This window comes from Phascolarctos cinereus, unplaced genomic scaffold (genome assembly GCF_003287225.1).
Source record: "Phascolarctos cinereus isolate Bilbo 61053 unplaced genomic scaffold, phaCin_HiC Scaffold_9;HRSCAF=440, whole genome shotgun sequence".
Classification (NCBI taxonomy): domain Eukaryota; kingdom Metazoa; phylum Chordata; class Mammalia; order Diprotodontia; family Phascolarctidae; genus Phascolarctos; species Phascolarctos cinereus.
This window is the reverse complement of record NW_027556402.1, coordinates 214,981,332-215,008,186: the sequence shown is the minus strand read 5'-3', so window position 1 is coordinate 215,008,186 and position 26,855 is coordinate 214,981,332. Positions and strand designations below refer to the sequence as shown.

Sequence of the window (26,855 nt, the reverse complement as noted above, 5' to 3'; positions counted from 1 at the left end):
TCAGTTTCTCATCTGTAAAATGGGGACACACTGGAGAAGGAAATGCAAGCCACTCCAATATCTCTGTCAAGAAAACCCCATGGACATAGTCCGTGGGCTCATGAAGAATTGGATACAACTGAATGACTGAAAAACAACAACTAATTCTGGACACTGTGTTTCTATGAAGGCAACTGAATATTGAGCTAGCTTTTTTTTTTTTTTGCTTTATTTTATCCTTCACACTACGCCATTGAGTTTCTAATTGAATAAAATTCCCATTTTCATAGGAGCTGTTGTCCAGCCATACCTTACTCAATCCTTGCTTTTTAAAAAATCTCATGATACTTTTCAATTTTATTCAGATCAAATTTTATTTTATTGGATTTGGACCATCTTGTTGGAATGATTTTTATCCTGATTTTGGCCTTCAACGTGTTAGCCACCCCATCCATTTATCTCTCAGTTATCTGAAAAGATGGCATATGCCAACTATGTCTTCATCTAAATCATTGAGAAAAAATATTGAACAGCATGACACCAACAACAGATCTTTGAGGACACTTCACTAGTGTTTGGCATCTTCCTGTCAGGCCTCAGTTTCCCTCTCTATAAAATGAGCAGCTCGAGTTGGATGATAACTAGGCAGTATATTGTAGTGGAAATATCCCTCTTATGGGAGACAGGAGACATGGATTATAGTCCTGGATCTGCCAATAATTAGTATGGCTTTGGGGCCATCCATTCCTCTCTTTTGGCTTCAGTTTCTACCTCAGTACAGGACCTTCCTGCTCTAACATTTGATGGTTCTGTGATACTGATTCTAGCTTCCTGCCAGCAGCTGAGTGTGGACAGACCCCCTACTGGGACGTGGTGGACAGTGGCTTGAGATAGAGGCGTTTCTGTGATCTGCAGGATAGCCCTGCTGTTCTTAGGGAAGTATTATAGATTGGTTGTGTCAAACTCAAACAGAAACATACATCAACCATACATACGCAGGCTAAGTATTGACTTTAACAATCATATATCATATCATTATGTTTTTATATATTTTGTTAAATATTCCCCAATTACATTTTAATTTGGTTCAGGCCAAACGAGGGAGTGTTGTGGGCTGCATAGGCCTCATGTTTGACAACTCTGCCATAGATAACAGTGAATAGAAGTGGGCCATGAACTGTGCAGGATTTGGATGGGTCTCAGAGGCTGATTGGTTTACATCAGTAGTTTTTTATGCTGTACTCTGAAGGCCCTTCCTGAATCCCCATGGGGCTTGGTTACCATTTTGTAGAAACCAGCGTTTTTCACTGGGGATGTCCTGTCAGTGTCAGAAGGAATCACTGCAAGAAGCCTGTTTGAAGATACAAGTTGTTGACTTAGCTGGCTTTAATAGGCTGTGAATTGGTTTCAATTCTGAGCTTATTGGACTTTCCAACTAAGAGCAGAGGGTCGTGTGGTCCTGAAAGATGATAAATGAATGAATGAATGAAAAAGCAGTTTTAGTTACTTCCTATATGTCAACCACTGTGATAAGTGCTTGGGGATATACATACAAAAGTGAGCTAGTCTTTGCCCTCAAAGAAAGAAAGAAAGAATATAGCCAGATCCCATGCTAAGTGCTTTTGACAAATATTATCTCATAAACTCAAGGAGCTGACATTCTAATAAGGAGAGAGCCGCATCAGGGAGTGACGGCCAAGGAAGAGTATTTTGTTTTGGGGACTCACAGAAATGACAAGTGGAACAGGAGGGCAGCCCATTGACACGTCCTTTCCGGAGGCAGTGTTAGTGCTGGTTGATCGCAGTTGTCAGAGCAAAGCATGGAAAGAGTATGGAGATGTGTTCTGTGTCAGGGAGGAAAATACTTGAGGGGAAGTAGAGTCTGTGTGGCTCTAGGGAGTGAAGAGCTGGTTGGCTTAGCTCTTGCTCCACCCAGGCACGGCTTCTGGTGGTCTAACTTGGAGGGCCAACAGCATTGTCAGATGTGTCTGGCACAGCGAGCAGTGATGGTGTTTCCGGTATTTATGTAGCGCCTCTTTGGCAGGGTAACGAGGGTGAGGGATACAGTTGGCTGGGTTGGCTGACTCGCAGAATTAAGTCTCCGCCTGTTTTCTGTCTCCAGGTGCCGGAATCTCTCCTTTCCTGATAGCCTCCCAGAGGTTAGCATCGTTTTTATCTTTGTTAATGAGGCTCTCTCTGTGATCCTGAGATCCATTCACTCTGCTATTGACCGGACTCCTCCTCACCTGCTCAAGGAGATCATTCTGGTGGATGATAACAGCAGTAATGGTACGTTCCTTCTCACCTTAAGCTACACATCACAGGTTCTATGTTGCTGCCTTTGAGAAAACTCATTCATTTAACAAACGCTAAACAAAAAAAGTCCCTGATTTGTCAGTGGTATGCTGTGCTAGACAATAGGAAAACAAAGAAACAATCTCCTGCCTTCAAGGGTACTACCTTCTGTTGGGGGGAGAGGTAATATGAGCACGGATAAGCAAATAAAAAATAGGCATATGTATACATGTACGTATGTGTACGCCTATGTCTGTGTACATGTATGGCCATGTATGTGTATGTACGTGTATGTATATATGCATTGTACATATGTATATGTGTACTTATGTGTCTCTGTGTGTGTACGTGTATGCATATATGTGTGTCTATGTCTGTGTCTGTGTACATGTATATATATATGTGTGTAGCTCCTCCAGAGCTACTTCTTAGATCCCACTCACTTTGGCAAGTAAGGACCCCAGAGGGAAGCTAAATTCTTCTCCCCTTGGAGTGCTAGGGTTAACCCTGAGGGGTTGGGTGTTTTCTCATACTCCTCCTCATGAGCTCCTTCCTACCACTATACTCTCCATTGATTATCCAGTTGATATCATTTAGCCAGCCAGCGTTAATTAGCTTTTTTAAGGGGGGGGGCATTTACTGAGATGGTATAGTAAGAATCATGGGTACAATACATTCCCTCCAAAAGTCTGAGACTCACTCCTCCATATGTACATATCAGATCCAGAGGAAAGTGGGCATGGGATTAGAGAACATGGAGGTGGACTTCTTTTCGCCTTTCCTCTAGTTCTCATGAAGTTCCACTAAAATCTATAGCTCCCTGCTGGGCCATGAAGGTCAGGGCCCTTGTAGAATCCTGAAGATGTCACCTTCCTTGAAGCTGCCTTTCTTTGAAACTGGTTACTGGTCTAGCTTCTCTGATGGCATGGTGAATGGGGACACAGGAGGGGTGATCCTCCCTCTGGTGGGAATGCATTCCAAGCATGGGGTATATGCCGTGCAAAGTTGTAAAATGAGCTATAGAAAGGGAACGGCTAATAGGCTAGTCTGGCTGAAACCCAGAATGCATGAGTGGGAATACTCTGCAATATGCTTGGAATGTCATTGACTTCACCTTCACAGCTGTGTTCCTTTTCAGGGAACTCACATAAGACAGGGAAATCTTGTGATTGACCCTTTTCTGAAAAGTTCACTGCCTCAGACTTCTCTCCACTGAGGCCTCTTTCCAAAGTATCAGTGACTTGGAACTTTCCCACCTGCTGCCTGACTGCATCAGTAGAGGAGCCTGGGGCCTCTGGCATATTTGCAGCCAAGGAAAATTAAAAATGGCCATCCCTGAAATTGTAATCGTAGCCATACTCACAGATCAGGCCCTGCCCTTATCAACAATTGGGCCATCATTATCTCAATCAACATAAGGAATGCCTCAGTGATGGTTATTCCCGTTAACCCCTTCTTACTTTTTCTAGAGGGTCTCTGAAGAGCATTGTCTCTCTGGGTGAATACCATGCTGGACTATGTCTAGGAGCCAGCTTTGCTGACATTTGGAACATTTCGGCTGATCTTAGAGCGTGTGTATGTGTCCACATGTATGCTTCCTTTTGAGTTAGTGCTTCCAACACTGATACAGAAGAAGCAGGTCTTATCTTCTGTGACCACAAAAGAGCAAAAGATCCCTGATTCTGTGATGGGTACCCTACTCACCTGGGTATGTCTCTGGGTATTAGGAGATAATGGTGGCTATTTAGAGCTTGTCAGGTGAATTGGCATGTTAAACGGTAACTAGTTCAGGCCTTATCTACCTAAATATGTAGCTGGGAGCGTGGCTCGCAGGCCTCCTGTTTTCTAGGAAGGGAGGGCTTCCAGGGAGGATCTTGTGAGTCTTGTTAACTAAGAGAAGCTGTGTTTTGTGGCTAGCCTTTGTGTGCACACTGAGTGATGGTCTGTGGTGTCTGGCAAACCTTCCTGTATGCCTGCAGGTCCCAGATCAACTTTTGGAGGCCTCATTTAATCCCGCTGTGACCTCTTCTGCCCCACTCCTGAGGAAAAAAACCTGTATGGCCACATGGTCTTTCAAACTGAGTACAGGATGTTGATGAACCATCTCTCCATCCTCTGATGCTGTGGTTTCCCAATGTTACCATGCTGGTTTGATGTCAGAATCCTGCCTGTAAACTGGTTCTTTAGTAGTTTGGAACACAGACAATCTGAATGAGAAATGTTCTGTCTGCATCTGTGAATGGTGCCTTTGAAAGCTCTGACTTTAATTAATCCTACAAAAAGTGTTTTTTAATGTGTGCCTGTACCAAAAAATAAAAAAAAAACCACACTCAGGGCCAACAGGAACTACGGGCTGGGGTCAACATTTCTCTAAAGCAAACACTTTGAAACTCTGAGGGCAAAACCTAGTGAAAAATCCTGCCTCTGTCTGTATGGATGCCCCTTGAACAGGGTTTCCTTTGTCATGGAAGATGTTCTGTCTTGGGCTCACACTGTAATTGGGCCTCTCCTCTCTCTAGATTCTCTGTTCATTTCCATTAGCTAATTCCTCAGTATGATGCATTTGCTAGCAAAAATCAGAGCTTAAATGGGTTGTTTGTGTTTTGCTGGAGGTTAAAAGCTCCGCGTAATAGACATGTATTTAATTTGATCCAAATAGACAACCCGGCTTTTATTTTTGGCTTGATTATTCTTCAGTGATAGATGTGGGGAGAATATTTGGTGCTTTCTGAAGGGCATCAGCCATGTATTGAATTACAACTGGTGATTCTAATGGGGCAGCAGGAAGAGTTCTGGTCTTGGAATCCAAAGATCTGTGTTTGAATTCTGCTTCTGACACCATCTAGTTAGGAAGGCTTGGATATGGCATAACATAGCGGCTAGAGCTTTGGGCTTAGAGTCAGGAAGATGCTTCTCAAACCCCACCTCAGATGATTACTATTTGTGTGAGACCTTGGGCAAATTATTAACACCTCTAAGCCTTAGCTCCTCATCTGTACAAATGGGTATAGTAATAGTAACTATCACAACCCTAACAAAGCGTTTTTATGAGTTCAAAATGAGATAATATTTATAAAATACTTTATAAGCCTTCAAGTGCCATATAAATGTGAGCAATTAGTGCTATTATTATTGCACATTAACTATTGCTATTATTATAAATGTTGATTATTACTTTTATTGAAAATATTGAGTTTTACCATTATTTGCACATATTGACTATTGCTATTATTACAAGTATTAATTATTGCTATTACTGCATAACTTAATTATTGATATTATTGCAAATATTAATAGAGTAAGCATGGTATAGGGGATGGAACTGGCCCCAAGGGGTTCAAGCACTACCACTGACACATACTGGCCATGTGACCATGAGCACATCACGTAACATCTCAATGCTCTAGGCAACTTTCTAAGACTACGAAGTTCAGAGAAGATACCAAAATGCATTGGTAGAGGGAAATTCCTCACTTGGGAAATCCAAGTCCAGTCCTCATTATTATTATTATTATTATTATTATTATTATTATTATTATTATTATTATTATTATTATTAATTAGTATTATATAAAATGGTGATCACACCATTTGCAATGTCTGTGACACATAGAGGAAATTTCCTCACATGGGATTTTCTATACTAAATATATCACAGGTCCAGTCCTTATTCCTATTATTATTGATGATGATAAAAAATGGGGATTATACCACTTTCAATGTCTGTGACATAGGGTTGTTGTCAGGATCAAATGAGATAAGCTATACAAAGGGTTATATAATTTTAAAAAATGTTGTGTATGTGTGAGGTGTCATTTGTTAAATGAGGGAAAGAAAAAACAACTCTTCATCAAGGCTAGCAATAAAAAGGCATCTATATTTATTTTACTTGTTATTGTTACTTTCAAATCTGGTAGAATTCTGTACAACTTGTCTTGCCAGGCCAAGACCCCTGTGGCCTGTGGAAAGATGGAGGCATCTTGGCTTTGGGCCTTGAGCCAGAGAAGCGTCCATGAAGGGCTACTGGTGTTAGGGCAGATACTTTATATCGTGTGTGGTGTATCCAAATATGTTAGTAGCTGGTGCCCCAAGTGAGTGGAACTTGGGGAAAAACCTGGAGATATCATGAGATTAGTTGGACCCCTTTCTAGATTCCAGTGCCTAAAACTGCTCAGGCTGCCATGAGGTCAGATGACTTGGGGCAGTAATCATGCCTGCTCTTCAGGACTCTTACATACCAAACATGAATGGGGCTTGCAGCTGCAGCACAATGCTTGAGGTAGATTTCTTAAAATGTTATTTTTAGTTTTACTAATGCCTTTTGCTTTTAGATCACAGTTATTTCCCAATATAGCCATCTCCCCACCCCTTGACACACCTCCCTGGAACTGAGCCTTCGCTTGCGGCGAAGAAAGAGCCTTAAATAAAACCAACCACCATCACATCTGGCAGAGTAAGCACCATCCCACCGCCATATTTCCCCACCTCTCCAACAAAAATCAATTAGTCAACAAGCACTTTGTTCAGCACTTACTGTGTGCCAGGCACTGTGTGAAGTGCTGAGAAGGAAGTGCATTTCCTCTTTGAGACAGATTTATTTATCTAGAAAAAAACCCTGTTGATTTCATTAGAATAGAGAATTCCTAGGTCAGAAAAATCCCTCTACCAATACAAGTCAGCATCTACTCTGTAACTTACAGAGTTTAAGTGAATTGCCCAGGGTCCCAGAGAGCAGAGATTAGGTTTGACCCCCAATCCAGCGTTTGGACCACCATACCTCTCTCTTCATACTGTTACGCTCAGAAAGCTAATAGATTCACTCCACACAGCCCAAGGATCAGACAAGTAGGTGCTATGCATATGGCACCCTAATTTGGTTCCGTCAGGAAACTGGAACAGGATGGGAAGCCATCTATGTTTATTCCTATGGATCAGGTAGCTTAGAGGCTGACCTTCTGATGGTGATGGCAATCAGAGAGGCTGCCTGCTATCCCTCCTACCAAAGAACACTTTTCTGGTTGACTAGATAGAAAAAAAAATTCCCCAAATTTTAGATTTGGGACCCTGAGAGAGGTAGAATGTGCAATTTCTCTTCGGACTTAGTGATTCCACCTGAAGAGGTAGAATCAAGATTCAAAATGTCCTAAGGACAGAGAATCTATTGTTGTCCCCATGCTCTTTGAAATGTTATGACATTTAAGAAATGGCCCAATTAGAAGTCAATTCCTTTTCTTTCTCTTCCTTGTTAAGCCAATCTTTCCCAGCTTTGTCACTTACTAGCTATGTGGCTTTTAGGTAAATCACTTAGGCAATCTCATGGGGTGATTGTCAGCAAGCTGCTTTTTAAACCTTAAGAAAGTGTGAATTATTAGGGATAGGGCATGGACCATCAACAATGGAAACTCTCTACCAAAATGTAGGTCAACTTCTTTGCAACTTTAAGGTTTAAGAGTTTCCCAGAGCACCGAGAGGTTAGGTGACTTGTAAGGGTCACATAGCCAGGATGTGCTAGAGGAATGCCTTGAACCCAGGTTTTCCTGGATCTGAAATCAGCCTTGCCAAGCTGTCCTCTGTGTGAGTTCTTTTTGTTATATAAATGTGAGCTATTATCATCGTTATTGAAAATTGTTATCAGAGAAGCTTATTTAAGGATGTGCTATTGGCTAACTAATTTTCCTTTGGTCCCAAATCTTTTTTTTGTTTTTTTTTTGGCTAGGCAATGGGGTTAAGTGACTTGCCCAGAGTCACACAGCTAGTAAGTGTTATGTGTCTGAGGCTGGATTTGAACTCAGGTTCTCCTGAATCCAGGGCCGGTGCTGTATCCACTGTGCCACCTAGCTGCCCCCCACCCAAATTTTATCCCTTGATTAAATCAGTATTTACATATGGCAGCCAAAAAGAAGGGATTTTTCATTGTCTCACTTCTCCTGCCTTCTTGAAGCAAGTCTTTCTGCCATTCTCTTCTTTTCCAAAGAAGTAATCAGGTTGTGGAGCTGATGAAATGATATGGGCTCCTCCTTTGGTCCTTGCAAGTCCCCTTGAGTCCCTTCTTGAGCCCCTCCTGTTAGCAACCATTGATTGTGGGCATTTACAACATGAGCTTCTCCTTTTCTCCGTGCATTGTGTAGTCATGTCATGAACACCAGGTACCCAATTCACGATTCAATGATATTTGGGAGACAATTAGAACAGCCCCTTGCCTGAGCACCCCACCTTTCAGGCCTTCATGTGACAGGGTAAGACTGGTGGTTTTCCCTTAAGCTGGGAAGCATCAGGTCAAAGCTATATGTAGCTTGCCATGGGGTAGATGTGAGTGTTTCCTTGGCTCACGGTTCTAATCAATGTGGGCACTTCTTCGTGGGGTAAAGATCACAACCCATGGTTTGGCCCATAGATTTCGAGCCATGAGAGACCTCAGAAGCCATGTACTCTGATCTCTCATTTTACAGATGGGGAAGCTGAGGCCCAGAGAATTTGAGTGACTTTGCTAAGGTCTTACAGGTAGTCAATATCAGAAGTGAGATTAGAGCCAGGTATTTTTTTCTCCAGAGCTACTGTTCTTTCCGTTACACTATGCTAACCAGTCTAAGGCTTGCCCCATGACCAGTCTGTCTCCTCTTCAAGTCATCTCTCTCCTTGGTGACCCATCTCAGGCTGCTTCTTGCATGTAATTCACTGCTGGGAGTATGCTACAGTCTCGTTTCCTCCACAACATGTTGTAATTCACATTGCCCTTCGAATAACTTGCAATTTTGATTCCTCAGAGATTTGTGGTGTCCCATGACTCACAGCCAAATAGCATCATTAGAAGAACAATGGCCTCTAAAAAGATGACCAGAGTAGAGCGGAAAGAGAATTAGCACTGAGGTCTGAGGACCCGGGTTCAAATCCTACCTCTGCCCATTACTATCTTGAGCAAATCACTCAATATCCCTAGGCCTCAGTTTCCTCATCTGCCAAATGAGGGCTTGGGCTACATGGACTTGAGGTCCCTTCCACCTCTAGCTCTGTGATCCTATGTTCTTCAGAGAGAAGCTTGGTGTCATTGAAAGTACTGCACAGGTAAGACAGCTTCCAAAGCTACATGTTGAAATGAATATGCGTTCTGAAAGAAAAGCAAACTGTACACAGTAAAGACCCACAGCTTCCCATAAGACCCTCTTTTTCTGCTCTACTACGTATACAGAGGAGCAGCTAGTGGATAGAGTGCCCTGCCTAGAGGCAGGGAGACTCAGACACTTACCAGCTGTGTGACCCTGAGCAAGTCACTTAACCCTGTTTGCCTCAGTTTCCTCATCTATAAAATGAGCTGGAGAAGGAAATGACAAACCAGTATCTTTGCCAAGAAAAATGGGGTCACAAAGAGTCAGACAGGACTGAAAAAAGACTGAACAACGTATGTGGGAATAACCATGAAGTTCAAAATAAAAATAAATTGTTTTAAGAGAAAAGTTACTGTACAGTTTCTGGAGTATAACCCAGCTCACTCTGTCACTCTTCTCCCATCCCCAAGGTCTGAGTCCCAGTTCACTGTCAATGAGCAATGCTTGTCCAAGGCAGATATACTTATGGACCAGTTCCATCCAAGCGCACGTCAGAGTCTAGAAGTCTTCATATACTTGGTTCTGTTCATGTAGAAAATTAGATTGAACTCTTTGTGAGGGATTAGGGATTTCCATCATTTCAGATGTTCTGCAGTGTCCTGGGGCTTGCTGCAATAAGCACCATGTCCTCTGCAAACACGGTCATGAAGAAGACTTTTGTTATCAAAGAGGAAAGTCCCCTTTGAATTGTACTGTGCACTGCACATCTGCCATGACAGTGGCAAGCATCTTTGGCTAGCTTAGCTATCTCCCTGCTGTATTTAGTACTGGATAGATGTAATCAGAGAATCAATGAAAAAATTTAACTTGTTGGATAGGTCAAAGAATCTCATATGATCTTGACATATGTGTGGAGACTCATTACTAGAGAAGAGTCATCAAGTTGGTGTTTTGCCTTATTAGATCAAATGCTTTTTTATAGTCAATAAATAATAAATACAATGAGATCCTGCGTTTTCTACAACCTTTGGCCAGTTGTGTGAGAGATATAGTCTGATGTAGAATAGGGGGACTGAGGATAGGGAGTGGACTTGTAATTTCATTGGTATAGGGAACTCCCAGGTGACAAAACTCCCTCCACCAGTATAGGTTAGCAGCACCTTCTCTGCAACTTGGTTTTGGAGAGTTGCCTAAAGTGTTGAGAGTCTGAAGGACTTTTGTAGGCTTACAGATCCAATAGATTTCAGAGGCAGGATTTGAACCCAAGTATTCCTGACTTCAAGGACGGCTCTCTTATTCACTGCACCACAGCTGTCAAATTCACTGCACATAGCCCTGCAAAACCTCCTAGTGTCTTAGAACCAGTTTAAAATGGAATTGGTAAATGTTTAACAAAATAAATAAAAATATAATATAACATAGATAATGTTAATTTGTGGCTTTCTAAGTCAATATGTGGTCAGCAGGGATCTATTTCTACTTCAGTTTGATACCAGTATACCATACCACTCTGCCTCAAAAAATGCAACCTTAATAGGGTTTGAACAGTCACCCTACTGATCTGTAATTTTTTGTGATTGTTCAGGAGTTTTAGTCATATCTGACTCTTTGAGACTCCATTTGGGGTTCTCTTGGTAAAGAGACTGAAGTGGTTTGTCATTTCCTTCTCCAGCTCATTTTACAGATGAGGAAACTGAGGCAAACAGGGTTAAGTGACTTACCCAGGGTCACAGGGCTGGTTAGTGTCTAAGGCCAGATTTGAACTCAGGAAGAGGAGTTTCCGGACTCCAGGCCCAGTGCTTTGTATACTATGGCACCACCTACCTACCCCATGTATAGTTCTACTGGCTATCATTGCACTGTTAGTTCTAAACAGAATACAGTGTGTAAGAAGGTTTCCCTATCCCTTTTTCATACCTTTATCAAAGCTGCCCTTGGTCCACGTGCAGACCGTTCTCTTAAAGAGAGATCCATTGCTAATTGTTGATACCCTCTCAATCACTCTTTTGTTTGGTACCTAAAACGTTCATGATTTTTTCCAGTCATTCGGTACTTTCTGTCTCCTTCTCTAGCTCCCTTATTTCTCCTCCCATTCACCCTTAGCCAGCTCTTTATCCCTATGTCAAACCTTGAAAATCCCACTTTCAATGTCCTTTAAATACTATTGCCTTTATAGCATGGACCTCCTATACCTAGCATGGGAGATGATGATGAAAGATGGTGCCACTGAATAAGTCTTTGAACTTCCAAGTGACACAGGTCCACAATGTTCCCTACATCCCATCAAAAAGAGGCTGGGAACTAATACTCATTGTCACTTAGCGATTCATCACCACAGTGACTGAATTCACTGTGATTCCTGTGGCATCGTCATGGTACTGATCCCTGGATACTCATCACTGGTTTTCCTCTGTCATCTATCCCATTGAGATCTGTCTGGTCTTCTGCTCCTTTTTGCCCCAGTTGATTTGGTTTATGTTTGGCTTCTACTTCTGCCAACTCCCTCTGCCTCCCTTTCTGGCTTCCTGGTTACCCCTCCCATTTACCTCTCCAGTGTACCCTAGGTCCTCCAAGGCACTTGGCTCAAGGCCTAACCAAGGCCATGATTGTTGGCCTCAGAGCTTTGGGCTAGGCCCCAACACAACTTTATGCTATAAATCTCTGCTTGAGCATGAGCTCTTATTTTCTACCTCATCTTACTCTACCAAGATGGCACTAATGGGGTGTGTGTGTGTGTGTGTGTGTGTGTGTGTGTGTGTGTGTGTGAGATTTAAGCATAGGAAGGAAAAACATATTAATGCGTCTTCTGTACTATGTTTTTCATTATCTTGGGGAAAAGAAATTAAATACAACAGCTCTGCTTTGTAACCCTTCAGTGTTAAAAAATATAAATAAAACACATTTCTATGGTACTTTGAGGTTTTTGTTGTTTTTCAGTTATTTCAGTCACATCTGACTCTTTGTGACTCCTTGTGGGTTTTCTTGGCAAAGATCCTGGAGTGGTTTGCCATTTCCTTCTCCAGCCCACTTTATAGATGAGGAAACTGAGGCAAACAGGGTTAAGTGACTTGTCCAGGGTCACATAGCTAGTATCTGAGGCCAGATTTGAACTCAGGAAGATGAATCATCTATAGACCACACCTGTGGTTCTATTGATATAAGGAGCTCCCATTAAGGAAATCCCCTACACCAATGCAGCCACCCTCCAATGCAGGGTGCTCTGTAACTTTTAGTCTTGAAGAGCTGCCTGGGGGCACTGAGGGGTTCTAGGACCTGCTCAGGGTCTCACAACAAGCAAATGTTAGAGGCCAGACTTGAACCTATGACTCCCTGACTCTAAAGCCAGATCTCTGTCCCTCATGCCATGATGCCCCACTTTAGAGGTGAGAAAACTAAGGTTTCAAGAGGGGAAGGTAACTTTATCCAAGGCCATGAAGCAGAGATGGAACCTCAACTCTAATGTTCCACACTATGAAGAGTAACAAAGGTCACAGGACAACAATGGACCAGGAGGTTGTTCCAGATGTGGGTGCTCACAGCCCAGGCTGTGGAGACACATTGAAGATCAAAGCCCTAGAATGGAGATTAACCTCTGTCAGCACATGTCTCTTGTTCATCAGGATGGTTGCAGAGTATTTCAGAGACTCTTGGTTTTGATTAACCTGACTTTTAGTGTCTCCCAGCAGGATAGTTTCCTTGGCTGGGGATGAGTTTCAATGCTTCTCCAATAAACCTAGAGAATTCGCAATGATGTACGTTGAAGAAATAACCTTTATTTCTCATAATGTCTTCAAACGGGTCTTTATGTACACCAAGGTGTCCTTTCTGAAACTTGGCCACTGACAGTCCAACTCTCCATGTTGCATTAGCCCTGGGATGATTAGACATAATTTTGTAGCTGGCATGGCCTCAGTCATGCCATGGGCATTGGGAGCCCTGTTGGGGGTAAAGTTGGCAATATTAAATGCTTGCTAATGAGGGAAAGAGATGGAAGGAACATTAAATCTGAGTGCCGGGAGGCCCACGTTTAAGTCATGATCGGGCTAACTAGCTATGTAACCTTGGGCAAACACTTACCTCTTTAAGCCTCAGTTTCTTCCATTTAATAGAAATGGGATTAAAACTATTTGTACTGGCTACCTCGCAGAGTTATTTTGAAGCTAAGATGAGATAATGAATAGGAAAGTACTTTGTAACTCTAGCATATTTCATGAAAGTGTTATTATTTTTATTTTTAAACATTATTTTATTGATGTCTCTGTTCTTTTTAGTACTGTTATTTTTGTTTGGCCTGGATCTGTAATTTCATTGGTGGGAGGCACTACAAATAAGCAACTGCTTATACCAATGCAAATTGGTACCTGTCCTATAGCTTGTATCCTTGGAGAGTTGCCCAGGCAGGCCTTGGAGATTAGGAGATCTGTCTTGGGTCACACAGCCAGCATGTATGAGGGGGACTTGAGTCTAGGTTTTCTTTGCTCTTCTCTGTGCCCCATGAAACTCTGCCTCTACCTTATATCCTTATATAAAAATCATTTCGGGGCAAGAAGGAGGTGCCTCCTCCCTACAGTTGAATCCCCCCTTGTGGTAAAGAAAGATAACTAGCAATAATGCCCAATACATTGACTGTATCTGGCAATAGATGTAATGTTCTGCCCTAGTAGCCCCTCACCTCTCTCTTGTGAGTAGTCAATTATGTTTCTCTATCTCCTGTCCACAGCCAGAATTGACTTTTCATTTATTCACGGTTTGGTTTCCTTTTAGTGGCTTTTTCTTTTACTTTGTTGCACAAAGTAGATTATTCTTGTGGTTCTGCTTTTCCCCCATGCATAATTAGAAGGCTCTTTGGTAGGGAGTTATGCATCATTATGCAACTATTACTAATCCCTCATGGGGATCTAGTGGAGAAGGCCCTGGGCCTGGAGGCTGTAACTGACTGTCAGCCCCTTTACTTTCAACCCCTAATTGGGGCCTGTGACATTGGGTCACTTCCAACGCTAGGATTCTATCATCTTCTTATTTTCCCAGATGTGTGGATTGAACTTTTAAGAGGCATTATCCTGAAGATATTTTCCCAACCTCAGATGGGGATACTCTTATCTTAAACTTACTGACACATTGGGAGTCTTCCTCTGTTTGACCCTCAGTTTCTCTATGTGTAAATTGTGGAGTTGGACTGCCCTCCTTTGACCTTGTGAGACCATATTTGAAGTGTTGTATTCAGTTATGGATGTTCTGTGCAGATGGGACATTGAGAAGCTGGAGAGAGTCCAGAAGAGAGTAACTGGAATGCTGAGTGGCCTAGAGTCTGCGCCATTTGAGGATCAGTTGAAAGACTAGAGAAAAGACTCAGGGTAGACATGATACTTCAAGATGGTAGATGGTAGATACTTCAGGTATTTGAAGGGCTGCTATGAGGAAGAAGGGTTTGATTTGTTTTGTTTACCCCAAAAAGGAAAAACTAAGAAAGATGTAGAAACGGCAGAAAGGAAACTTTAGGTTGGATGCAGGCGGAAAATTTCCTAACAATTAGGGCCATGCAAAAATGGAATTTTCCAATAGAAAGTTTTACCAGCCTGAGAAGGTGGTGAGTTCTCCTTTTTTGGAAATCTCCCCCCCCCAAAAAAAAAAAAAAAAAGACTGGATGGCCATTTCAAGTGGTGGAGACCTTTTCATATATGAGTTGCTTGAGAGCTGCTGATTCTCTCTTCTCTGGTATGGTTTGAATGAAATGATTCCTCCTAACTCTGAAATTTGGTTATTTTGTGATTCTGTGAATAGCTTAGAATATAAGCTCCTTGAAGACAGGGACCACGATTTTTGCTTTTACTTTGTTACCCCCAGCACTTAGCAGAGTGGCTGGCATGAAAAGCTTAATCAACATGTGTTGATTTATTGATGGATAGATTATCCTGAGATCCTCTCCTATTCCTACTGACAGCAAAGGGCAGAGATGTGAAGGAGGTAGGCACAGAAAGGAAGGGCCTGGCTGTTTCACCAATTGGAGGTACTGCCTAGGGGAGCAACAGAATTCATACAAGAAAGTCTCAATCCTTAGCTTTTCCTCATACGAAAAGCTAAGTTTGAAAGGAAGAGTCTAAGACAACTCAAGGCTGCCTCTTATGTATGAGGCAGTTTTCTCATTCTTCGAAAATATTGGTTTGGATGTATATATATCTGTTTGCATATGTACATACGTGTATGTGTGCGTGTCCATTTGTGTCTGCACACAGGTGTGCTTTCTATAAGTGGGCCCATCACTTTCATCCAGAATCCTCTTTAAAAATGGCAATGAATGATGAGTAATAGCACCACATGAATCATTGTTATTTCCATTTGTCAGTAGAGAAAATCTTGATGCAATTACTAAGTGTTATCAGTTTTCTCAAGATTGCTTACTGCCAGCTGCTGGGCGGCTCCCTTCCCCGGAAGCCGCCCAGTCCTCTGGCCCAGTGCCTGCCTAATCATTGTTTAATGTTTCCAAAGATGCCATCTTACACTGGAGACAGGCATTCCAGGCAGTAAAAATACCAACATATTTGCATGCAGCTAGAATAATTGGAAAAAAAGCAAGAAAGGGGGGAAAAAAGCTGGGGAAAAGAATGTGCAAACAGCATTGTGCTTTATGGAGCTGAAAGAATCCCATATAGTTAATCGAATTACAACCAAGACTTAGGAAGCTTAAAGATGTTTATACAACTGAGCACATGCTCTGCTTGTTGCCAGGGCTGGAATACCGCCCCTCCCCAGTCAGCCATCCTTGGGAAATGAGGAAATTCCTAAACATTCTTATATACTTTCCTTCAACTCAAACTCACAGGTTCAAAGACAACTTTCCTAGGTTAAAGCTATGTATGCGTCCATACTTCTAAAACTATAGGAACCCCCATCAGTGCATTCACCTTTAATAGTCAGTCAGTTGACATAATTAGCTCAAAACATTTACTGAAATTGTAGTGTAAGAACAGTAGCTATAAAACATTACCCTAGAGTATACCAGTAGAGAGGCATACATATGGTGAAAGCAACTCATATCTTTGGTCCTGAAGGCCCATGATGTCCTTTTTCTTCTCCTGATGTCTTCATGCTGCTCCCCTTAATACAGTGTCTTTTTTTTTCCTTTTTTCCTTTTTTTAAATTTATTTTGATTTATAAACAATCACTTCCATGTGCTTTTGAGCTTAAAATTTGTCTGCCCCTTCCTCCTCACCACCCTCCCCAAGAGAGCACACCATCTGATGTAGGCTATACATATACATTCTTATTAAACATATTTTCACATTAGTGATGTTGTAAGTAAGCATTAGAACCAACAGGAAGAACCACCAGAAAGAGGAAACAAAACTCAACAGAAGAAAAAAAAATAGCAAATAGCGTGCTTCAATCTGCATTCAAACTCCATAGTTCTTTCTTTGGACGTGGATGGCATTTTCTATCACAATAGTGCAATGTCTTTACTGGATGTTGGGTCACTCACCTGGTCACACAGGGCCTGCTTCTCTCCATAGCTCAACTCATTTCCACAGCTCATGTATCTGGGCATGCTTTCTGCTTATTCTGTTGAGTTCAGTCTACTATGGATGAGTTCCTCAGCTGCCAGATCCCACTGCTGATCAAGGCAGAGGAGGGAGAAATCCCTTCCTCTCACCCTATATTCTGGAAGAGGAGTGAGGGAAAAGGCAAAGGGCGATGCATTCTCAAGAGGTAAGTTATTCTGTCATAGCTGTCTTTCTTTTATACCACTAGGGGTGGTTATATCTTGACCAACTGAGCTCCTCCTGATTCCAGAGCTGGCAAACTTGCTTTCTAAAGGCCAGTGGGGGTATGACTGATATTTGAGCTGGCCAATGGCCAGCCACCCTATAATTCCATCACATTTTCCTGAGCAACTTCTTCATACCTCTCAAATTGGCAAAGAAGCATCAACACTTCTTTACACTTTCTTTATGGTCCCAGTGGCCAGCCAGCAGCCAGTAACTTAGGAAAATTCCTGGGGAGAAAAGACATAGCTACCTTACTAGGAAGTGTTGCTAAGAATTTGGGTTTGTTTATTGGGAAACAGCAAATTTTATTATTAAAAACAAATAGAGTTGTTTAGGATGGTAATGGGAGTAGATGGTGATGGGTAAGATTCTGCTATGCCCTCATCACTGTACCCAGAATAGCAAAGTTGACCACCATGACAATACCATCATGGACAGAATTGGAGATGGTTCTGGGTACAAAATTTTAGGAAAGATATTTATAAGGTGGGGGAATATCCAGAGGAGAATGACCAGGATTGTAAGGAGACTCAAAACAATGCCATGTCAGCATCATTTGAACTGAGGTTTGGACTGAAGAAAAGAAGATTTATGAAAGCCATGATAGCTATATTCGAATAGTTGAAGAGTTTCTATGGACAAAAGGGATTAGACTATTTTACTTAGCCCCAGTGGACAGATGTAGAAGCAGTGGTAAGAAGCTGCAGAGAGGCAGATTCAGTCTCGATATAAGGAAAAACTATAAAATTATTAGTTATCTGAAAATGGAGTTGGCCACTTTGTGAGGTAGTGATATCCCCATCACTGGTGATATTATGGCAAAGGCCGGAAATCCGCTTGTCAGGTACATTGGAGCAGGCACCATTGAGCAGCCAAATAGACCAGGAATCTTTGACTTCGAGATTTTGTGAATCAAATGTTGAGAATTAGAATCTAAAGGAGAAGTCTGCACTCCAATGCAGCGACCTGTCAATTCCAGGTTGGATCCTATGACATACTTGAGAGAAGCCTGAGACCACTGAACTTGCCTCCCATCTCATCAGGACTTTTAGAAATGATCAGGTATCAGGCATCTCACTGCACAAGTCATCTCAATACAGTGAGCAAGAATGACCTCTTACCTTACATTTTGTATAGAGTCCATCCCATTCATCCTGAAAAAAAAAAAAAGACAAAAGCTATTTTAAAATCAAAAACACATCTGAATCCAGTGACAAATGTCCAAGGAGCTGAAATTCCTACTCTTTGTCTTCCCTTTTTAATTTTTTTTTTTATTTTGAAGAGTATTAGATTAGGGAGGGGAAAAAAACTTACAAATGGATCACCTGTTGGTTGAAAAATGAAGTCTTATATGTATTGAGTGCCTGAAAATAACAGGTATTCGTTTCCCCCAAAGAATGGTTAAATAATTTAAACTGATCAGTGAAGTAACTACTGCCACTTGAGAATGTGAATGCCCAACAAGGAAAGATCTATAGTGTTGGATAAAATCTAACATTTCAGATGGTAAAAGTACCAGGCATGTAAATAGTGATACTCAATTTTAAAAGTGATTTCACAAAATGTCATGTCCCCTACAAAATTCTTAGCCCTTGACCCTCAGTTTCCTCATCTATCAAATGGGGATAATGACAAAGGACAAAATGGATTCATCAAGAATAAGTTCTGCCAGGTAAACCCTCCTTCTAGGGTCACCCCAGACTTGTAGATAAGGGGAATACTATAGACAGAGTTCATATCAATTTTATCAAAGCATCTGACAAAGACCCTTATGCTACCTCTGTTGGCAAGATGGAGAGAGGTGGGCTAGTCTATTGCCCAGTTTAAACAGAATCAGAATTGATCAATTGGCTGAACCCAGGAGGTCTTTAATGCAATACTCAGGGATGTATGGTTGGCCTTATGCTGTTTGACATTTTTTTTCAAGAACTTGGGTGAAGACACATCCTTATCCAACTGGCAGATGAAATTTAGCTAGGAGGGACAAATAATAGTTGGCTGACAGAGTTAGGATCCAAAAAGATCTGAATAGGTTAGAATATCAATGAAACTAAACAGGGATGAATGTCAAGTATTCTAGTTGGATTCGAAAATCAACTATAAAAGTACAAGTTGGGGAGGTATGGTTAGATAGCAGTTCATGAAGAACTCTGAGTTAAAGCATTGAAGCGTGTTCTTTTCACTTTATTTTTCTTGTTTTTTTGCAACATGGCTAATATGGAAATATTTTGTATGACTTCACATGTATTCACATCATATCGCTTGTCTTCTCAGTGGGTGGAGGAAGGGTTGGAGGAAGAGAATTCAGAACTTAAAATTTGAAAAAGAATGTAAAAATTGCCTATCAGTTCATCTGAAAAAATCTGGGTTACAGGCTTAATAGAATGAATAAATGAGTGAATGAATGAATGAATGAATGAAAAATTTATTAAGAGCTTATTATATTCCGGGCACTATGTAAGTTTTGAGGAGATATAATTTTTTAAATAATATTTTGTTTTTTCCCAATTTTGAACATTCATTTTTAAAAATTTGAGTTTCAAATTGTCTTCCTCCTTCCTTCCCTCTCTGATATAGTAAACAAATTGATATAGGTTATACATGTGCAATCATGCAAAATGTATTTCCATATTTGTCATGTTGTGAAAGAAGACACAGATCAAAAGAAAAAAAGGCCATGAAAAAAGTAAAGTGAAAAATAGTATGCTCTGATCTGCATTCAGATTCCACCAGTTCTTCCTCTGGAGGTGAATAGCATTTTTTTTATTGTGAGTCCTATGGAGTTGTCTTGGATCACTGCATTGCTGAGATGAGTTGTCATTCAGTTGGTTATCACACCATGTTACTGTTACTGTACACGATGTTCTGGTTCTGCTCACTTCATTTTGCATCAATTTGTGTAAGTCTTTCCAGGTTTTTCTGAAATCAGCCAGCTTGTCATTTCTTATAGCACAATAGTATTCCATTACAATCATATACCATAATTTATTCTACAATTGATGAACATCCTCATCAATTTCCAATTCTTTGTCACCACAAAAAGAACTGCTATAAATATTTTTGTACAAATAAGTCCCCCCCTCTTTTACCTCTTTGGTATGCAGACCTGATGTTATTGCTGGATCAAAAGGTATGCACAGTTTTATAATCCTTTGGGTATAGTTCCAAATTGCTTTCTAAAATGGTTGAATCAGTTCACAACTCCATCAACAATGCATTAGTGTCCCTATTTTCTCACATCCCCTTCAACATTTATCATTTTTCTTTTCTGTCAAATTAGCCAATCTGACAGATACGAAATGGTAACTCAGAGTTGTTTTAATTTACATTGGAGATAGATTAAAAAACAGATCTGTGTTTTCATTAGCATAGGGAACCACCTCTACCAATGTAGGTTTGCACTTACCTTGCCCTCAAGTTTATATTCTACTGAAAAATGAATTGCTTCATGGCTCTGGTGACAAGCCTATCTGAACTCCTAAAATGACAGACGTAAAGACTTTGGTCGATCCTGGGCTTGGAGCCTCTTCAGTTTGAGAGGATCTATTAGAGTTTGTATTCTGCTGACCTCACCTTGGAGAACCCAAGGTTATATGCTGAGCCACAAGAAGAATAAGAATAATGTGAGGTGACATTTTGGGAGCTCTGTACCCATACGATCCCATTAAATGCTCATGTCAGCCCTGCCTGGGATGAGCCTTTAAACTTCCAGAGTTTGAGGTCAGGAGCCTCACCAGACATAGGGAAGTGCCCTAGAGAGGCCCAGTTCATCTCTAGTCTGTAATTTTAGTGGTTTCCAGTGTTTCCTGACACCCCCAAAGTCACAACTTAAGGAAGCATGAGTCAAAAAACCATTTGGCTAAGCAACTCATCATTTCATGAACCTAAAGCAAGACTCTTGAGTGGGTCTAAGATCTAAGGTCATCCCAGTAAAATCAGAAGAGAAACTAATCAGAACTTGGTTCTGCCAAATGGAGAGTACTTCTGAAAGAACAAGTCCATCCAATATGAGGGTGTGAAGCAGCGCTTAATCAGCTGCAGATAGCTATTCAATAGCTTAATCACAGAGCAAATGGGTCAAGAGTGAAATTGCCCAATTATGCCAGAATTTGGGGCTCTGAGAGTTGGTAAGAATCTCAGAAGACATATAATATAAGTACTACTTGAGGTAGGAATCTCTTTCACAATATCCTCAACAAAAGGTCATTCAACTTTTGCTTGGATACTTTTAGTGATGAGGGAGTCACTATCTTTTGAAAGAGCACATTCAATTTTTGGACATCTCTGATGCTTTAAAAAGTTTATTTTCCCCTATATTGAGTCAAAATCTGACTCCCTGTGTCTTCCATCCATTGGTGGTGGTCCTGCCCTCCAAGTCAAGCAGAATAAGGATCCTTCTTTCCTATGACAGTGCTTCAAACATTTGAAAATGACTTAGGTCCTCCTGAAGCTTCCTCCTCCCCAGGCTATGCATCACCTGTTCCTTTAAATAATCCTTGTATACTAGAGTCTCGAGTTCCCCTCGACATGCTGGGTATATCCTAGTTTGTCAGCATCCCTCCTACTATTTGATGCCAAGAAGTGAACATGGCAGACTAATTTCCAGACATGCCACCTTGCTGCCGTTGCCACTTCTGCTGGTTATCCTCCTAAATGGATCTCCAGCTCCTGCTCTGGGGTGTGCTGATTGATGGAAGCCCACTTCATCTAGCTGGCCAGCCCCAGCCACCTGCTCACACCATCTTTCTTCCATGTTGCAGCATGCATCTACCCTAATCCAGTTTCTCCCTCCACTTTCCACCTCTTGCTCTGAGAACAATTGAATCATTTATATCACTGCTTCTGGAAAGGGCTCATTATTCAGTTGTCTGGAGCTCCACTGCACCATCTCTGTAGCTTCACCTTTCTCTACCTATTGTTTGCCTTTATATGCTATCTCCCACATTAGGATGTAAGCTCCCTGAGGGCAAAGAATGTTCCTCTTTTGTTTTTATATCATCACGATTTATTCCAATGCCTGTTCCTGGATCGTAGTAAGCACTTAATAAATGTTTTCTTATTCATTCATCCGTACATTCATTCATGGTGTTCAGAATGTGGTCTGACCAGGGCAGAGTACAATAGGATTAGCACCATTGTTTCCCTGTTAAGGCATCCTGACACTAAATTTGCTGTCTGGAACAGGGGGAAAGAAGTATTCCTAGGGTTTCAGCCAATGATCAAAGCTTTGTGCTGTGAAATCTTTCACTAGCTGCCAGCACCAGGCTTTTCTAAAGAAAATGTGAGAAGACAATTTGGTCCCTTCTCCTGGTGCTGGTTCCCTTGAATCTCTGGAATCAAGCTTTCAAGCTTCCCTTTGTGGGAACCCTTGATGCAGACTTGAATCAGGTCTGCACTCAGTTACCCTGCAGGGTGTAACCTCACATTTGCTCTCCCACTTGCCACTTTAGCTAATAAATGCAGCTGCACAAGTGGGAAAAGGCAAGAAGTTTGAAAATGAGCTTATACTCACCCATGTCTCCCACAAACTTCCCACAGGAACATGGCTAACATCCTTCCAGTAGGGAGCAGTTATGAACAGTTATATGGAAAATGGAACATCAGTAATAACAATGATAACACAAAGCAGTAGCCTTAGCGGTGGTAGTAGTAAAGGCAGCTAGGTGGGGAAGTGGTAAGACAAGCACTGGATCAAGAGTCAGGAAGAGCTGGGTTCAAATTCTACCTCAGACACTTGTTAGCTGTGTGATCCTGGGAAAGTCACATAACTTCTCTCAGCCTCAGTTTCTTCTTTTGTAAAATGAGGGTAATAATAGTGCCTAGCTCACAGTGTCACCATGAGAATCACAAAAGATAATACCTAACACAATGCCTTGCAAGCCTTTAAGCACAATATAAATGCTAGCTATTACTGGTAGTTGGAAGAAGAGGAAAAGTCACTCTTCTCCCAGCTCCTCTCAGGACTTCTCCACATCAACACCTATGTAACCCATGGTTCAACTCCCTGCCATGCTTCCCCTGTTCCAATTGAAACTCTTTTAGAGCAGAGATTCTCTTTTTGTTTGTATTTGTATTCCCAGTAATTAGCACAATGCCTGACAATTGTAAGCACTTAATAAATGTCCTATCTATTGGTGGATTGATCTGTCTGTCTACTGGGTATTGGTTGTAAAAGTTGCAACATCAGAATCTGATAGATGAAGAAATTGAGAAGGTAAATGTTTTGCCTAAGGACCTGTGTCCAGAAAGTGACTGAACCATAAGTCTTCTTAGAATCACAAAATCTCAAATTGGGAAGGGATCATATCTTGTTCAATCCATTCCTAACCAGGAATTCCCACTTTAATGTCCATGACAAGTGATCAATCCAGCCTCCCCTCAAAGACCTCTACTGATGGAAAAATCATTATGTTCCAAGGCAACTCATTCCCTTTTGGAACAGCTCTAATTATTATGGTTTTCCTTCTGTTGAATCCAAAACTCCCTCTCTGTTACTTCCCTTCCCATGATCCATACTTCTGCTCTCCAGGGGCCAAGCTGAATAAGTCAAATCCCTCTTTCACTTGACAACCTTCCAAATACCTGGACACAGACACGAAGCCCCTGCTCCCTAAGTCTCTCATCCAGAGTAATCATCTCTTAATTCATGCAACTGATCCTTATGGGACATGGCTTTGTCCATCCTACTCTTCTGATTCATTGTCCTATGATCATCCCACCATCCTCTAAAGATAACCCTGGCCCTGATAGCTAATGGAAGGGCAAGGGAGCCCTAAGATCCACTAGATGGAATCTTAACCCAAACCAGGCAGCTGCCCATTGTAGCACAGCTGATGGTCTACTGGCTCCACTAGAATGTCTGTTGCCAGGTGGAGTTACTGATGCTCTCATGGGCTGTGAAGACACTTAGATTCTGATCCTGAATCTGCCATACTAACTCACTAGATGACCTTGGGCATCTCACTTCCCATTTGCTGAGCCTCAGTTTCTTCACTTATAAGCTGAGGATAAGGATACCAGCTCCACATACCTCCCAGGGATTTCATGAGAATACAGTGAAACCAAAGAAGTACTTTGGGACATAAAGCATCAGATGGACGTTGGCAGTCATACATATTAAAAGAGTGATTGTATTTTAAAATACACTTTTATTGAAGCCTTCTGTTTTTGTACCATCTACATTTTCCATAGTACCCTTTCCATCCTTGTCCCAGGAAGCCATCTCTTATAACAAAAAAAAAAAAAAAGGAGAGGAGGAACCCTTCTCATCAAAACTAACAACCACATGGAAAAACCCAGCAATACTTGCAGTATTCCATACCCATAGTCCCTCACCTGTGCAAAGAAACAGGGGAGAATGACTTGTGAGATTAATTTTTAAAGAAATAAACTAGAATTCTGACACCTTGTTAGAGCTGTCTCTTCAGAAGAGTTTCCCATGAATTGTCAATTCCAATGAGGCAGTCCATGTTCAGAGCCATTCCGTTCTCCTTTGGGAGTACCTGTGGGGGCTCCTGGTAAATTCTTTTGAATCTCTTCAATGTTGATAAATCTGTACCCAGTTCACACTTATCATATGGTTGTGGGGAAAAAATAGTTCACACTCCTACTCCCTTCCATCCTCCCTCCCTATTCCTGTTAATTATGGCTGGTGAAAAATTGGAGTGCAATTTATTATAGTGGTCTTGGGATAAGAGGCAGCCCTTCAATCAACTTTTGTCAGAAGTCTGGGCCGTCGAACCAGGCAAGAGGGTAAAGATGGACTATGCAACTGGATTTTGACTTCAAGGGAAAGATTGTCTCCTGAATCTGTCTGGGCCTTTAAGAAATGCTGCTTTTTTTAATTGAGTGGATGGTGGTAAAGATACCATGTTTGGGAGAGAATAAGGAGAAAATAATAGCAGTGAGAGTGATGATAGAAATGCATAAACCATCTCCATTTAAATGGGAAGAAATGTACACTAAAATCCCACTTTTGAAATGAATATATATTTTTATGCCGTGATTTTGTGCAAATATTCTTCAGAGTGTAACCATTGTTTGTGTTTGAAAGAGATATTATTCTAGGGGTGTAGTGTATATTTAGGGCCATCTGTAATCAGACCAATATGCTCTAAAGTACTTTTTGGTTACAGATTACTGTGTCTCCACTATTTTTTCTGAGACTCATAGTAACCCTGAGAGGACGATAGCATAAATATTATTATATCCATTTTATATGTGAGGAAACTAAGTCTTATCAGGGTTACATACCTAGTATTAAAGGACATGATTAGATACATAGACTCTCTCTTAGAGGGCGGGTTTCATTTTTGGAAAAAGCCAGCAGGCATTTGAGGTCAAGTCTGGTGAATTAATAGCTAGCTAGAATCTATAGAGAGCCCTAAGGTTTGTAAAAGGCAACGATCCTAGGAGATAGGCACTACAATATATCCTCATTTTACAGGTGGGGAAACTGAGGCAAGTTAAGTAACTTTCTCAGTCATGTGGCTAGTAAGTGTCTGAGGCTGGATTTGAAGTCAGAAAGTATCAGTCTTCCTGACTTCAGGCTCTGCTCCATTCGCTTCACCACCTAGCAGCTCCTGGTATATGAGGTTCAGATCAGCCCTGAGAAATAGTTGTTATTGTCGTCCTGTTTTGTGAATACAGGAACTAAAGTCAAGCAAGTTAAACAGAGCTAGTAAGTGAATGAGGCAGGATTTGAACTCAGGTCTCCCTGGCTCCAAGTCTAAGGCACTATCCACTACACTACCTAGCTGCCTCTCCTGTATTGAACATTTCCCTCTGTTTCCTCAAGGTGTAGGCTGGGGTGGAATAAGTGGAATCTGAGAGGCAAAAAGCCTCAATCAGGGATGGTTTTCAATTCCCATTCTTTGACCTTCCAAGAGAATCTGACAGGATTGCAGGAATGAACCTAACCATTCATATGTTAAATTTTATGCCAAGAAATAAGGCACTAGAATATTGTGGGGGGGGATGTGGGGAAAAGAAGAGGTTGATAATAAGGGCAATGTTCTTTGGGAGAAATATAATGTGACCCTGCCCTTTTGGAGAGGGATTGAAGGAATTGCTGTGCAGACCCTGCTGATGGGATCAGGAAGTCTGAAGAGATTTTCTATCCAGAAGGTGAGAAGGAATTAAATTAGTTTTCCATGGCATATTCTTGTGTGACTGAGATTTTTTGCGTGCTCTGCAGGATACCTTTCAATATCCTTTGTCCTGTCCCCTCTCCCCTCAATGGCAACCACAACTAAAAGTATTTACTTCAAAAGAGAGAAAGGATCTCTCCCCATGGCTGAAAGATAATGGCTCTCCAGCTGGAAAGGGTCTTAGCACACATCCAATCCAACCCTCATTTTTACAAATGAGGAAACTGAGGCTTAGAGGGGCTTAGCAATTTAATGAAGGTCACACAGATAGTAAGTGACCACATCAAGATGCAAACCATGTCCTCTGACTACAAATTTGGCTCTCTGCTGTAGCCTGTACTTAAATGTCTTCCAAATTCTGCAGTTAAGCTGCAGGTTCCTCTTTCCATGGTCTGACCATCTGCAAGTTTATCTGCATTTTTAGACATCATTTCATTTCCAAAACTTAAAAAAAGGGGAAAGACTGAACCAAGTAATTTGCCAAGCATTCCTGCGGATGCTGCTCTGACACAAGCTAATAACTAAAGGCGAAGACCTTCCAAGGTAGCTGGTTAATCTTTTCCCAGCTGCCAGCGTTGGGTAAAGTTTACACTATCCTCCCCCACCTTTGACTCCCATGAAATGAC

General features: G+C 41.4%; 1 protein-coding gene across 3 annotated transcripts in view; it reads left to right on the top strand.

Annotated features, from left to right (window-relative positions):
• Positions 1–26,855, top strand: part of GALNT18 (polypeptide N-acetylgalactosaminyltransferase 18) — a 449,323-nt gene that overhangs the window by 247,502 nt on the left and 174,966 nt on the right. For all 3 annotated transcript variants that reach the window (XM_021001955.2, XM_021001956.2, XM_021001953.2), the window contains exon 3: positions 2,102–2,268. In XM_021001955.2, coding sequence (XP_020857614.1) covers positions 2,102–2,268 — 167 coding nt within the window. The remainder of the gene's footprint in view (positions 1–2,101; positions 2,269–26,855) is intronic.